Source organism: Syngnathus scovelli, chromosome 11 (assembly GCF_024217435.2).
Source record: "Syngnathus scovelli strain Florida chromosome 11, RoL_Ssco_1.2, whole genome shotgun sequence".
Classification (NCBI taxonomy): Eukaryota; Metazoa; Chordata; class Actinopteri; order Syngnathiformes; family Syngnathidae; genus Syngnathus; species Syngnathus scovelli.
In genome coordinates, this window is record NC_090857.1 from 4,299,714 (window position 1) to 4,315,464 (window position 15,751).

At 43.5% G+C, this 15,751-nt stretch overlaps 3 protein-coding genes across 4 annotated transcripts; 2 read left to right on the forward strand and 1 right to left on the reverse strand.

Moving 5' to 3' along the window:
• The first annotated feature begins 6 nt into the window (after positions 1-6).
• Positions 7-3,927, forward strand: LOC125977447 (dysbindin). Its single transcript, XM_049733918.2, has 4 exons — positions 7-205; positions 2,679-2,831; positions 2,896-3,039; positions 3,111-3,927. The coding sequence occupies exons 1-4, from the start codon at positions 163-165 to the stop codon at positions 3,314-3,316; spliced, it is 546 nt and encodes a 181-aa protein (XP_049589875.1). The 5' UTR covers positions 7-162; the 3' UTR covers positions 3,317-3,927.
• Positions 3,691-7,105, reverse strand: LOC125977444 (protein LSM14 homolog B-like). 2 transcript variants are annotated; one of them, XM_049733916.2, is made up of 8 exons: positions 5,744-7,105; positions 5,503-5,666; positions 5,265-5,382; positions 5,011-5,190; positions 4,847-4,924; positions 4,619-4,759; positions 4,293-4,416; positions 3,691-4,211 (listed from the first exon to the last, which is right to left on the reverse strand). In XM_049733916.2, exons 1-8 carry the CDS (start codon positions 5,868-5,870, stop codon positions 4,055-4,057), a joined length of 1,089 nt encoding a protein of 362 aa, XP_049589873.1. In that variant the 5' UTR covers positions 5,871-7,105; the 3' UTR covers positions 3,691-4,054. The 2 variants fall into 2 exon arrangements, with proteins under 2 accessions (XP_049589873.1, XP_049589872.1); XM_049733915.2 differs by having other exon boundaries at positions 3,691-4,220.
• A 28-nt stretch (positions 7,106-7,133) lies between these two features.
• Positions 7,134-12,745, forward strand: LOC125977440 (transcription initiation factor TFIID subunit 4-like). Its single transcript, XM_049733910.2, is given in 17 exon segments — positions 7,134-7,326; positions 7,427-7,552; positions 7,636-8,166; positions 8,453-8,583; positions 8,815-8,934; positions 9,210-9,293; positions 9,373-9,492; positions 9,560-9,649; positions 9,714-9,926; positions 10,002-10,207; positions 10,209-10,319; positions 10,526-10,695; positions 10,790-10,920; positions 11,075-11,200; positions 11,284-11,340; positions 11,423-11,545; positions 11,632-12,745. Coding segments are annotated over 15 exon segments (2,328 nt in total). The 5' UTR covers positions 7,134-7,326; positions 7,427-7,552; positions 7,636-7,679; the 3' UTR covers positions 11,791-12,745.
• The last annotated feature ends 3,006 nt before the right edge of the window (positions 12,746-15,751 follow it).

Consider the following 15,751-nt stretch of genomic DNA (forward strand, 5'->3'; position numbering starts at 1 on the left):
TTTCTTACCCCCAAGCAAGGGGCTCACAAACTACTAAGCAGGAAAAAGGAAAAGATTGCACGGTGGCTGTCGGCATCAATTCCTCTGGGATGCAGAGGCGACGGGAGATGATTGACATCCTTTCACAGGGCTAAAACAAACATCAGCATCATCATCAAAATCATGAGCTCCTCATCGGGAAGCCTTCAAAGCAAACGTCTTCCTTGTAAGTAATTGCGTCAAAAGACAGCGGAGTGAATCTCAACTTCTGTATATGAGGGAATGTTTGTGCACATTTTAAGAACGTCCCGTATTTTTAGATCCATCACATGACTTACCTGCCAGCAACTTCACCGTGCGCATATTTAGCTCCAGGGTTACAACACAAGAGATAAATGACTACTTTTCTGCTTGTGACTGAGTTTGTGATAGCATCTGATTGCTTTTGGGGCTACATAATGCGTGTGCGTAAATGGACCGAAGCGGTTATGGGAAGGGACATAAAGTGTGAGGCGCTGTGACAGCTCATCCGCAGCGTTGAATAGCTGCAGCTGTGTTGACGGCGCCGAAGAATGCACTGGCAGCCAAAATCAGACAGGAATGTTGAATCATCAGCCTGAGTAATGTGCACTAATTTCATTTGAATAGGTCATGCTAGTCATCGCTGGTGCAGGAACTGGAGGCCCCCTTTAACACAGACACCTAATGAGAACTTCATCCAAGAGTGCTTATTTCAAGTCAAGTCAAGTCAATTTATATAGCCCTAAATCACAAACAAGTCTCAAAGGGCTTCACATATACATAAAATGGACAATTATTCTCAAACATCTTATTTCTAATTGGATCGTGGGATGCCATCATTGTTTCGGTTCTCAAACATGTCGCCTCAGTGTAGACCGTGTGAACTCGTGAGATTAGACAAAGCTAAAAAGGATCAAGCCGTGACTCCGGCTACCACCTGTTGTTCTGCTCCAAGCCTCCGAACGTCACTGATGACCGTGGGAACATATGAAAGGGTTGAACTCTGGAATTTTTGCTAGCTGGTAAAAACATTTCAGAGCATGATGTCGTGTTTACCAATGAATCGGTAACAGGATTGTATTTACCAGTTTTGGCGTATCAACCAAAGTCTTTGTGAGTTCCTTAATTAAAATAAGTGGATTTGGAAAGACAGCTAAAACAAGATAATCCTGTGACGCTTCGTGGCTTACGGAGGGCAGTAGGGCAAGACAATGACCTACAAACAGTTCTAAGTAGGAGTGGATTTGATACACTGTCTGGATGTTGTTGAATGAATGGATGTCATCCAATTGTAAAGGATAAGCTCATTTATATAATCTTGACAAATGACTGAGGGTGGGAACAAAGTTTCGCTCTTAAATGCCGTTTTCAGAAACACAGCACTCTGCGAGCCAAAAGTAAGCAAATCATCTGGAGAGGCCATTTTCTGGCCTGACCTTTCGTCTCCTTGTCACGGAGGAGTCGGCCGATGATCTCACTTATTCATTTGACCCGGAGAGGAGTTAATGGTAGTTCGTGGGTGACGGTGAGGCCTGACATCGCCGCATTTAGCCCCCAGATCAATGTGTTGCCTCTGCTGGTCGTGCAGGCGGCAGCTTCGGGGTCATGTCCTTGAGAAGGGGTGACGTACGTGCTGGTCTGAGCTAACACCGAAACCGAGACGGGCAATGAATACTGTCTTTATTATCGTGTTTGTTGGGATAATGCTTTTATTCATTTGCAGGCAATTTGTGTGTGAAAAATTGTGTGTGCTGATGATGCTTTCACCAAGAAGGAAAAGAAAAGTCTTGAATGTATTTGCTCTGAGAAAGTCAAATGTCTGGGTCAATTCCCTTCACTTGAAGCTGGGCTTTTATGCAGCCCTTCCCCTTGGAGTGCTTGTCCAACTGTTTTTGTGTAAAGACAGAATGTCACGCAGGCACGTCCGGCCTGCCCACGCTGCTGCTGTGTTCCATCTTTCTGCTTGTTCCTGTCACTCCGCATTTCCAGCTGGTTCTGAGCCCTCGCCAGTGACCTTTGTCTTTCTCAAGTCCCAAAGCACATGCCGAGAGAAAGGACACAGAAAAAAAACATTGGCAAAAGGGACACCGATACACGAAGATGAAAAAGGCATAAGTACGGAACGGACAAAAAAATGGACGCCAAGACAAAAAGTAGGCCACAAGAAAAAGTTAACAAGGGAATTAATTGATTAGGTTATCTAATTAAAAATAAAATGAAAGCCTAGATACATAATTTGCTTTCATCAGAGATATCCTACTGGAGGTCATCCCAGGCTAAGGAAGCAACATCGATCGTCATGATTCACTGGGAAGAAGACCTGGAATAGACCCGCAAAATCAATCCAAGGATGTGCTTCTGTGGCTCCCCTTTAGCTCTCCATGGAAATAAATCTATATGAGAAAGGAATTGATTAGGCAATCAGTCAGCGTTAACTGAGCTTTAAAAAATCCTGGATAAGCAAACTTATTTTGTTTTTTGCTTGGGTAGAGAGACTGTGATGACATCCATCATTTCAAGAGTGCTCCTGAACAGATTCTGTAAATCCTCTCTGTCTCACCCTGCAATACTTCATTTCAGACTAAGGCTCTCTTTGTTTGAACCTGCAGAAAATATAAAAGAAATAAATTCCAAATATGACGTATCTATGTGAAACTTCCTCTCTGCTGCATTTCCAGCGGAGACAGAACGAGGCCAGAGGATTCCAGATATGGACACAGCCCATCAGATTAGAGTAAGAGAGAGGCAGCGTTTCTTCGAGGAAGTCTTCCAACACGACGTGGACGTCTACCTGTCCTCTGCTCATCTTTCTATTCGAGACTACACCAGACGTGAGCTTGAGTGGTTGAATCTGACCCCGAGGATGCACACTTATACCTTCTGCTTTCTTTTTAGCACCTATTGGTAGCATCTCATCGATGGAAGTGAACGTGGACATGCTGGAACAGATGGAGCTGATTGACATCTCTGACCAGGAGGCTTTGGATGTCTTCTTGAGCTCCGGGGGAGAAGACAATGTCTTAACCTCCACGATGTCAGGTAATGAAATGGATTTCAGATTGTAAAACAACACAAATGCATCCCTCTCATTTTGCCTTCCAATTTAACAGCTAATGGAAATAATAACCCCGAGGGAGTCATCACTAACGGACTCCTCCGACATGTCCTTGAGGGTTTGGACTCCAAATCCCGTGTGTCCTCCACATCTTCCAATTCTTCTTCTGATAGCCAGATTCACAATGCCAATCCAGGTGACACGTGTAGCAACACCGCCAACAGAGTAGCAGCGCCGTCAGAGACAGATGAGAATGCCTGACTCCAAGTAGCAAACATCAGACCACCACCTCCAGCCATAAGAACTTTAACTCTACCCCACAAATGTCACTCCCCTTAACTTTTGATTGTTTGAGGCTAGTTTATGGGTGCACTCCACGGTAGGATTTATGGACTGTGAGCACGGACTGGTTTTACCCAAAATGTTTCATTGCACTTAATATGGTCATAAAATGTGACCCATATTTATCTCGTGTTTTGACAAATTTGTTTTGTCCAGCATTAATTCAACAGAACTGAAAAGTGCAAGGTTAGCTATTAATCCAATTGAGATTTAGCATTTTTGTCTGAAATTAATCGAGTGAAAATTCTGTTCAAGTCTAAAGTAAAAGGGTTGCACAGATTGACATTTGAAAACACAGTTTTAGTCCAAATTTAATAGCAACTGCTCCACTTTGTCACTGTTTCACAAACATTACAAGTAGAAGAAAACAAAGTACAGTTGACTGTCCAATCTCTACAGCAACAAAATCAAATTGCAAGCCCGATACTCTGTTCAAGGACAAGTCTTGAAATGCATGCTAAACTACAAATGAACATTTGCTTGGTATACAGCTGCTGGAATAAAATAAATTGCTCTCCCATTTTAGAAAATGTACAGTTTTGCCATAAATGCAGAGTAAACAAAAATAGACGTACGTTACGTGATTCAAATTGAAAAAGAGTGGAGGCAAATCTTAAATAAGTAGAAAACTACATCTATTCATAGAAAATAACACTTTCACACTCTCCCGCCATCAATCTTTGGGAGGGGGTGCTGTTCAGTTTGGCCCTGCCCCTTGCGGCCCCGTCCCCGGAATCCTCGGCCTCTCAGGAAGCGCCCCTGCGCGCCGAAGGTTTCCAGATTCAACTTTTTCTCTTCTGCCCATGTGGTCCTCCTGGGGATGCTCACAAATGGTGACCACATCAATTTGATAAAAGCGAGACAAAAAAAAAAATCAAAAATATTGCGTCCTTACCTGGGCTTCACCTCTGATGAGATGTTGTCAAAGAAGCCCTTACTCTTGTCATAGTACTTCTCACCAGCCGTTTCCTTCTCTTGTGGACGCGGCTTCTCGGGGTCCTCTATTGGCATCACCTTAACTGTATTGGGGGGGGAGTGATAAGTGAAAATGTCTGGATTCAGCACCATTAGAGGTAACCATAGTAACATGTTTTTGTCCTGTAAACTAGAATAGAAAAAGCATGTTTTTCAGCCAAATAGAGGCCAGCCCCCCCCAAAAAACGTTGCAAATGCCAAACTGCGAATATACGGGGGCACACAATAGACGTGAAATGAACACACCTACAAGCTCCTTTGTGAGATCATCTTTGAACTGAGCATTTGCTGATTCAAAATCAAAATCTGACTCAAACTTTAGAGTTTTAGCCTTTGAGTTCTTCACAAGCAACTGGCCTCTGTTCAAGTTCCTGGGCCTGCGACTTCCTGCACAAGAACACAGGCATAAAAAAATAAACAGTTATAGATTACAATTATGATTTGGCTAATACTGAGAAAGCTAAATGTAGAAACCTTGTTTTCGCTTTTGTTTTTTATCATCAGTACTTTGGTCTTGTCTATTGCCTTCATCTGGCTGGGATGCGGTTTGATCTGAAGGACAAGAATTAAGATTACCCGAACATGATCAAATTAAAACGAGATCTTTCTTTGCTAAAAACAAACTGAAATAATCTTACGAGTAGGGACATTCTCTTTCTGAACTTGGGAAACAGCGCGCTGGGATGGACGAATATTCGCTGTGACCTGCTGCGGCTGGGTTGAGGGTTTCACCTTTTTCTGAGCACTGCTCGCCAATGGCACTGTCTGAACCGCTTGCTCTACCTTCGGGGCTCTTCTGGCGGGGATACCGTGAAACCCTGGAAGAGCACAAATGCACATTGAGACACAGAAAAGAGAAAGGTACACAAGTAGATGAAGAGTGTATCAAGACCCTGTGCTGAATTGTACTGCTGGTTGAGGAGAGCGCTGGCGGCCATCTGATTGTAGGAGGGCATCATGTCTTGGTAAGGGTGTGGGTGATATCCACTAGGGCAGCCTCCAAGAGAAGACTTAAAAGAAAAAAGACATGGAAAGCTGACCTTTTGGTGCATAATCAAATATTCCACGTACCGTAGTACACACTAAGGTGCACATGGAAAACTTTGTTGGGAGGGAAACCAAGAACGTACCTGTAGAATGGCAGGGTCTCGAAGGAGTCCATGGTGCGGTTTGGCTGGCTCAGACACAGTGATGTCCTTTATGTCACTTCCTCGAAATATTATGTACTCATATATTTCATCTTCAGATGGACGTGGACTGCCAGTGTGCCGGTCCTCTGTCCCATATGATTTGACTGTTTAAAATGCACATAAAATCGTGAGGTTGCTGCTTCCAAGATTCCAGCAAATGGAGGACGAATTAGGAACCTACCTTTGGCCAAAGCAACAGTGGACTTCTCTGTGTCCACGAAGGATAAGATACCTTCATAACGAATCTGTGCCTTAGATATTAGACTTATTTTGCTGCCAATGTAAGGAGTTCCGCCTCGGGCACTCATGTTTGCAGGAGATCAACGAAAACCGAGAGAAAGACGCCAGCGTTTACCAAGGTAGCAGGACTTTAAATCATCAACGACAAACAAAACTAGCGACACGTGTGTGATTTATAACATCGCCAGTGATGCAATTTGGTTGGCCGCAAACCTGCATTAGAGGAAGGTTGGTTTGATTCTTTAGCCGGCGCACTCCGATTAGAGAAGGGGGGCGGTGGGAGCGTGAATTACCGTGCGTGAATTACCTGAAAAATCTGATTTATTAGTTAAAGTAAAAAGGGACATTCTAAAATCTATTAAAGTACGTTTTTTTTCTTTTGTCAATTACAATGCATTAAGCACAACGAAGAAAAATCTGCACACAAAATATTTATCCTTTATAAAATTAACACTAACCTTCTAATTTTGCAGTTGAGTAGTGTTTTATTTTTTATTATTATTTTCTCTTAAAATGTTGACTTGAATGAGTAATTGTATTTTTAGTCCTACACAAGCACTGTATACTTTTGCCAGACATTTTAAAATTCACTTCTGGGCAGGAGACAATGTTAAAAACAAAGCTGTCTTTGTGGTTGTGCCTTATTGTTATCAATTGATTCACAAGTGAATGACACAACGGGTAAGTGAATGACACAACAGGTAGGGGGTCCAGTAATGTGCTTTGCGTTACGTTATTTTCGCGTCATGAGGAAAAAAAAACGTTTGCAAAATGACGCACCATCGCGAAATGCACAATGCAATTACAGTATATTCATCCGTAATTTATTTTTTTGCAGTGCATAGGTAACAACTGAGGTGAACTACACACTGTCCCACTAGAGGCTGACAGCAGCCTGTTTCCTCTCAGGGCGGGTGTGACGCCCACTCCGCCTCTTCACTACGGCAACTTCACTTTTTTTGCCCACAGCAGTGGAGCCATCTTGCACAGCGTCTCCGCCGTGCATATCCCTTGAAAAGGGGACGTTCCTTTTTGGTGAAACATACTGACAACTTATTAAAAGTCACATTTGGCGATTCTCTATAGGAGCGGCAAACGTAGCCGCACAAACAAACCGTCTGGGATGCGCTATTTGCCGAAAACTCTTGGAGACCGTGGCGGTTGTTTACTGCTGGTAACGAATCCTCTGGAATGACAGTTGAGGCCATTAGGACCGCCTTTTACGCCGCTGAACAGCCAATCACAGCCCAGCTAACGAGACTCCGAAGTTGTTGTGCGCATGCGCACGTCACTTGGTAAGTATTGAAGCCCGCTTCACTTCTCGCTAGCTCGCGGGAGAGTAAAGATGGCGGCTGTCCCCGGTCTGCTGGATGAGCTTAAATTACACACACAGAGGTGACTAAAGCCGTAGTCTGTCACGCTAAATGCTCCGTAGACTCACCATTGTTGTTCTTGTCTCACAATAACCACTTGGGGAAGGCACGAGACATTCGATCATTAAAAATATTGCTCCCGGGTAAGACCGTAAGTGCGCTAACGTCCAGTTGGGACTTGGCTCAAGTCAAGTCAAGTAGGCAGGTACGCTGTAACGCCTAAAAAATAATATGTTGCTCTCCGTGTGTAGGAAGAAGCACGCTAGCAGGGGAGATGACTAGATGCGCCCGAGCCTAGCCCCGTCACTTTCGTCATTACTTCTGCTCCGAACAAGTTGGAAGTGCATGGGGTGTCAACACAACGAGACGCCCCCATGGTTAGTCGGCGGACTTTGCCACGGGACACGAGGCTGGCAAAACACTCATTATCCGTGTTGCTGTGACTGACTTGACTCGTCAGGAGGAAGCGGGCTCATACTCTGCGCAGACATTCAATGACCAACTATGAACTGTCAGACTTCAGGAAGTACCGTACCTCCCGCGGGGACTACGGTGACGAGTTGTAATAACAACTGTCCCGTGACATCTGTCACTAGCAGCGGACCCGTGTTGTCCAAGGGGTCGAGCGCTGCCATCGTGGCTCCCTTGTCAAACACCGTCATCCAGACGCCTCTCCCCAGCTCGCAAGGTGTCATCGCCTCAACTCCCACCGTGACCCTCGTCAGGCCTCCTATGCAAAGCGTGCAGTTGGGTCCAACGTTGAACGGAAACAGTGATGGGATACGTGCGGTAGCGCCTGCGATCAAGGCAGAGTCCACCGCCACCAACATGCAGGCTTCATCGCAGCAGACTGTCACTTCGGACGCTGCTGGTGCCCCCCCAGCGGCTGGTCCAGGTGGGATCCAAACACTGACGCAACAGATATTGTCGCCCAGGCTCCCGCTGACATCCACCGGGCAGCCCAGTGTACATAACATCCAGCTTCCTCCTGGTGAGTGTAACTTGCATGCGCCACTGCAACATTTTCATAAAACCAACTCAAAGTAGCAAATCAATCTAAAAAAAATTCTGGAGGATACATTGCTTGCACTATTAAAGTCTTAGAAAAGCGTATTTATGCTGGAGGTAGAGATTATTTTTTTTAAAGAATGGGGATAAACCTTCAATAGGCTTTTTAGGAGGTTGCCCCCCCAAAAAATAAAACATTGAAAAATATCTGTGACTAGTTGTAGTCCACTGTATTTTGTTCAGAGCATATCTTCTCCAACTTTGTTCAGGGATGGTGCTCGTGCGCAGTGAGGCTGGGCAGCTGTTGATGATTCCTCAACAGGCGCTGGCCCAGATGCAGGCACAGGCACTAGGTGGCATGGCACCCCGAACTGCAACACCAAACATGCCTCCAGGCCAGGTGGCATCGCATTTTCCATTTGTTTGTTCTCATGTTGACATTTCCCACTTTCATTCTGTGTCCATCGTTCATGTGGGTCATTTCCTGTTAGTTGAAAAGTTGTGTGCTATTGTCATACTAGGAAGGATTTGTATACAACTTACATGATCTCAATAGATGTGCACGTTTAGCCTTATACTTCACAATATTTTGAGCTTCCCATATAATGTTTTTATTTGTGCCTTTTTGCAGGTTCCTGGGAACAGCATCATCAGCAGACAAACATCTCCGAGCAGCATTATCAGACCGGGTTGTACAAATGCAGCATCGTTGCCTTCTACCACTACTCTTCATAGACCTCCTGTCCTTCAGGTACTCTCGTCCGACTCTTAATGCATTTCGAGTGCATATGTCTATTGATCTATTGAGGACGATAGCAACCAACCGCAGAATGTAAACAGGTTCGTCAAATCTTTATTTGGTCAACCTTGACACTAAGGTGTCACTTTAGCAACTAGAAAAAAAATTCTGATGTTTGGTATCGAGTGGAAAAGATCATGTTTTTTTTTAAACATACTTTTTAGTGGTTTTAAAAAATTAAAAATAAAGCCAGTGTGAGAATGAATGCCGTCTCCCTCTCTCCTCAGAGTTCAGTGGGGACGGCAATAACAGGAATGGCCCCGAGAAGCCAAACAACCGGGACCACAGTTACGTCAGTTACAATGAGTAAGGTGAGTCGTGTCACTGGGATGCTGTCGAGCTGTCTTTAAAAGTCACCCAGAAGCTAAACGGCTCCTTTCCACCTCTCAGGAAACAATGGAGAATGTGAACAAATGTAGGAACTTCTTGTCTACACTGATAAAGCTGACTTGCACTGGCAAGCGATTAGCCGAGGCTGCCAATGTGAAGCAGCTAGTTAAAGACCTGCTGGTGAGTGGCAAGGACTCCTCGTACGGGACGTGCACGACATCTACATTCATATCGACTCTTTCATCAGGAGAATAAACTGGAAGCTGCGGAATTCACCAGCAGACTCTATAAAGAGCTCAACTCATCGCCCCAACCGTACCTTGTGCCTTTTCTTGAGGTAAGTTGGATATTATCCTAATGTCGCTCTTCGTTTTTGATCTCGTTTGTCACTCTGTGCGCAGAAAAATCTTCCCGCCTTGCGGCAGCTTACCCCCGACTCGGCAGCCTTCATCCAGCAGAGTCAGCTCGCCCAGCCGGCCTCCGCTTCCGTCTTGTCCCCCTCACCGAGTCCCACCGCCGTTGTCCTGAGTAGCCCGGCTCCTCGCCTCACCGCTCAAATCACCCGACCCCAGCTTCAGCCAAATGTTAGCAAGCCCGGACAGACGCCGTCACTTGTAAATATCTGACACTAATATCACTGCCATCGTCCGGACATCCGGTAACTTTTTGACATCTTAAACCCTGTGCAGGTGCTGCAAACTCAGCAGCAAAGAGCAATGCTGAGACCTCATGTCCCTTTAGCCGTGTCCTCTATGGTCAATCTCAGGAATCAGGCCCCAGGCCGCATTGTACTGGGACAGCCGCAGGTCCAGCTCAAAGAGCTGCAGCCATGTGAGCAAGACACAAGTGACCTCGTGGCATCTTTGGTCATTCTGTTACATCATCTATCTGTCCCTCTCCCAAGTTCCTGTGAAGTCGGAGGTGCCAGCTGTTTCTCGACCAAGCGCGGCCACAGTCCTGACTCTGGCTCAAAAGAATAGGTTGAAAGAAGCCGGCGGTACTTTCAAGTAAGTTTATCAAGCAGTTCCAACAAATGTATCAGCTTTGACAAATGGACGTGTCCATGTTCAGTATCTGCTTAAGTTGTCTTCTTCATCATGTGACCAAGATGACACTCAGCTGAGTGTCATTTCCAGTTTGCAACAGAGATCCTGACTTTGGGATATAAACTCTTGCAAGCTTGTTCAAAAAGTACCAAAACGTTTGAACACAGAGACGACGACGACATCAACGATGTGGCCTCCATGGCTGGAGTCAACCTGTCGGAGGAAAGCGCCAACATCCTCGCAACCAATTCCGGACTGGTAGGAGCAGTGACACATTCCTGCAAGGATGAGGCCTTTCTCTCCTGTGCTGTGTTACAGAGGAGAATGCTGGAAATTGGTGAGAATCTTTGAACCTTTTTCATGGCAGGCAGGCCTAACATACTGCTCCTTATGGTGTTAGAGATCTAACGGCATGCTTCTTTCTGCTTCAGGCCGCCGGCATGGAGTGACGGACTTCGGACTGGAGGTGATTAATTACGTCTCGCATGCTACTCAGCAGCGACTACGCGATCTGCTGGAGAGGGTTTCCCTCGTGGCTCAGCAGAAGAATGGCAATTTCAAGGTTTGGCTACAGCTCTTGTATGGTTCACCATCGTTAAGAATTCACACCATCTTGTCAACAAATATTTTTGGAGTGCAAAAGATTTTTTTTTTTTTTAATGAAACACAAAAAATTCTGTTCAGTGAATGAACGCTAACAGTTTCTTTCCTGGCAGGAGGAGGACAACCACGAACAGAGCAGTGATGTTCGTTCTCAGTTGAAGTTCTTTGAGCAGCTGGACCAGTTAGAGAAACAGCGGAAGGAAGAACAGGAGAGAGAGATTCTCTTGAAGGCAGCTAAGGTAGACTTAAAGTACCCTCTCCACTTTGGAAAAATGTTGAAACTCAATACATGGACACTGAGATTTGTTCTGATATTTCTTAGTCTCGAGCCCGTCAAGAAGACCCAGAGCAGCTCCGTCTGAAACAGAAAGCAAAAGAGGTGAGTCATACATCTCTGTTTGAATTCTTGCAACTGCGGTATGATTGATGTCTTTGTCGGTGGTGTTCTTCTTGTCCTTCAGATGCAGCAGCAGGAGCTGGCTCAGATGAGACAGCGGGAGGCCAATTTGACCGCCTTGGCAGCCATCGGCCCGAGAAAGAAGAGGAAGATTCCGGATTTACCGTCGTCCACTGCTCTCTCAGAGGTGAAAATGACTTTCAAGTACTTCCAGATCTTTGCCTGCCATGACTTTTCAGCTGTAAAATGCTCCTTTGTCTTCTTTCCCCGCAGGGATCAGGCGGCAATCTTTCCGGGGGTGCCGGTTCATCAGGCTCCAGGCCTACGCGGCAGCGCATCACGCGTGTCAATCTCAGGGACTTGCTCTTCTGTTTGGAGGACGAGAGATTTACCAGTCGCTCCAACTTCCTCTACAAAGGCTTTTTGAAATAGGCCAGGAGAGGAGGGAGAGTCGCGTTTGCGTGGAGAGAGCAAGCCCTCCCGGCACGCTGAGAGCATTCAAGGCTCCCCAAAAAGAGAATTTGTTTTCCCACAGATGTAGGACCTCAAACATCAAAGTAACTGTAACTAGATAGAATCACCTCTCTACCTCCCCCCCACTCACTAAAGGTGTGTTTACGCACCCTCTGGTTTATTAATGAATTTTCTGAAGTGTATTGATTTTCAATTTACGCAAATATGCACTCTCACTAGTTTTATTTTCTTGTTCCCTGCATTACTATATGAAGCACTGAAAAGAACAATATTTCTTCACGCAGACTCCACACATCTATTTTAAATCGAAATCTTATTTTTATGTGAATTAGTAATTGACAGAGTGTGACCTACTGAATTACCTTCCTAACTCAAAGCCATGTCGCGTACTCTGCTGTAACCCCTAAACATCTGGCTCCTCCTCATTACTCATATACTGGATTTTATTTGACACATATGTATTTATTTCCCAAATTTATTGCTAAAAATGTAGTTATTTATTTAATTTTATTTGATGCATTGTGCGTCATGTAAGTTAATTTTTCTTCTTTTAACTCTGAAGGTGTGTAGATTTCTGCATGTGAAGAGTGCTTCTATTCTAATAAGTTTTGTCTTGATTTAAAATAACTCCAAAATGGAAGTCTATTGAATTCTATTTGTTTGTTTGTTTTGTTGCCCACACGTCACTCTTGTACTCTTTGTCATAGAGTTTGTAGTTATTTCGCTACATGAATATATTTTGTTCTTTTCAGCCCCTTTAACTTTTAGCATCTATGATTGAGAAAAGGTGTATATTTGTAAATGTTGCATCTTAACTTTTACACATTTATAATAGCTGCGAGAATGTAACCATATAATAAAAAAAATGTTTTCTCAAATGAAAATTTTTGAATAAATTAACATTTTGCACTAACCTTGTTTTATATTCTCAATTCTCATGTCACACTAGGGGGCAGCATTGTGTTGAAAATCGACATCAATTGCTTGTTTTCATAGCAGAAACGCCCAAGTTTTCCATTTGGAGAATGAACATATATAGCAAATCAGAGCACAAAATTCAAAATGTAACACAGATCTCATGATTCCAATACAATTTCACACCTGGTATAACATCTTTGGTTGTAGCCGTTGTAGCCTATACATTTATAGACTATATATTCAACAAATATAGAGATTATTTAGAGATTATAGGAGAAATATTATGTAAGATTTTAAAGTGAATTTCTTTACACTTATTTGAAATACAGACTTTAAAGAGGTACAACCACTCTTTACTACAATTTACCCCCCCCCCCCAAAAAAAAAAAAAAAAAAAAAGATTTTCCTCTAGGATCAATTTTATATTTACTTTGAAGCTGGCATCGTATATGCTTGTTGGTGCATTTTTATCAGTTAAGATAAGTCCACCGATTACTAGGTCTGATTAAGTCTGGTTAAAGTGGTGACTTTAAAAAAAATGACCATGACGGACAGCGTCCCAAGGCGCTGACGAGTGACGATTGACGGAGGGGACAATTTTTTTTGCAAATAGCCCACCTCTGGTGAAAGCTCACTCCAATCCATCATTTTTCATGGTAATCCTTCTTCCACTCATCAACACCGCCGCTCTTTCAGACTTAAGTCCACATAAGCTCCGACTTGAGTGCTGCAGGCAGAGCAGCAACGGGGGATGATCAGGTTGCCTAGCGACGTCTCAGTCGCTGCACCTGAGGGTGTTGGGCAAACACCCTGAGCTTGCCAGAGGGAACGAGAGTGAAGTCACATCACTCTTTTCTTACTTCCACGTTTTAAAAGGAAAAGCAAACACAGTTGGGAGAATTAAAATTTCCTGACGGGTCCCTTTCAGCTGTTACATCATTTAAATGTGTTTTGTAGTCTTTGTTTTTCACTACTTTAAACAATCTTTTCTTCTTTCATAGTTTACAAGCACGATTTTAGGTCTTGCTGTTAAGGAGCACATTAAAATGAAGTAATTCAGTGTTTCCCAACTAGTGTGCCGCGGCACTTTTTTCAGTTCATATGACTTCAACCAGTAGGTGCCGGTAATGCACATTGAAGCTAGTGCCACCTCGCCGTAAATCAAAACGAAGAAGAAAATGACGTCACTTGCCGCTTACGAACGAGTCGTGAATTGCATTTCCCGTTCATCAACTGAACTGATTTGTGAGTGAACGAGTCAGTGAGTGAGTGATTTGCATTTCCAGTTCATCGCGTGAACGGATCAGTGAGGGAACGAATCCTGACTTTCCCGTTCGTGAACGAGTCAATGGGTGAACTGCCTTCCCGTGCATCAACGGATCAGTCAGTGAACGTGTTGCGCCTCCTGGCGTGAACTATGTAAGCCAGAATGTCGATTTACAATTTGCCAAGGAAAGAAAGAACCACTCACTGAAACACCACTTCTTTTATGCACGTTTTCTCCAAGCTAACGGCTAACTTTATTGCATGAAGGGATGCGCCGTTATGCAACAACGGGGAGATTATGCTTCTCTTTGGGTAATCTTGATTTTATAACACTTGTAGTAATTTTTTAAATAAGTTGTATGCATATATACGCCTAAATATTGTTATCCAATTTTGTTATGCAATTTCACATTGGATTGCTGGTTTGAAATTTACTTTTAATATTATTATTATTTTCAAATAAACATTTATGTTAAAACTTGTCTGGTGTTGTAGTCCTTGTTTTTTTTTCCCACTTAAATAGGTACACTACACGAGGTAAAAATAAATAAATAAATAAATAAATAAATAAATAAATAAATAAATAAATAAATAAATAAATAAATAAAGGATTAATTGCACAATAAAAGTATACTCTCACACCTGGGATCGAATCAAGTTCTTACTGAGCAAGAGCCCGTGTCATCATCCAGTCGGCTATTTTGACTGCACTATTATGTACTAGTGATGTGCATTCCAGTTTGAACTGAAGTGAACTGAATCTTTAGAAACGGTTCACTCAAAATATTTGTTCAAAAGACTCGTTCACTACACTTCTGACACGTAACCGGTTCGTGGTGCAAAAAAGTTTGGGGACCACTGATCTAGTTGCTTGTGAGTTGCTCCATAAAACCATATATATTCCACGTATTACGCGCAAGGGTTTCATAGTGTAGTGGTTAGTGCTTTGGACTATTATCCCAGAGAATCGGGTTCAAAGTCTACTGAAAGTTAAAATATTTTATCATAGAAGAATTTGAACCACAGTCGCTCGTGTGCTGCCCCATGTCCCCTTTATTTGCTTGTGAGCTGCTCCATAAAACCATATATATTCCATGGAAATTAAACGACGGTTCCATAGTGTAGTGGTTAGTACTCCAGACTCTCCCCCAAGCGACACAGGTTCAAATCCCAGTGAGACCTAAAATCTTTTATAATAGAAAAATATGTAACACAGTTGCTCGTGTGCTGCCCCATATAACCATAACTATTTGCTTGTGAGCTGCTCCATAAAAGCATATATATTCCGCCTAAGTTAAATGAGGTTTAATCGTGATGTGATTAGTCCTCTGGACTCTCACCCTAACGGCCCAGGTTCAAATCCCAGTCCAAACTAAAATGTTTTATTATAGAAAAATTTGCAACACAGTTGCTCGTGTGCTGCCCTATATAACTTATTAATTTTGGGGTAGTTGTATTGTTTGATGTGTATGGGTTATTTCCACTGGATGTTACTGAAAAAAAAAAAAAAAGCCGTATCATTGTGTGTGTGTGTGTGGTGGTGGGGGGGGGGTGGATTCGTTGATCGATTTGTTTGAACGAATCTTTTGAGTGAACGGATTCTAAAGACCCGTTCACCTAAAAGAACTGGAATGCACATCACCACTGCAGGGTATCCTTCCAAACATGTTCGGTGTTCAAAGTTTCAACGGATAGTCCGAAGCAACCCTTTCCACAGTAGTCACCATGACAGGCG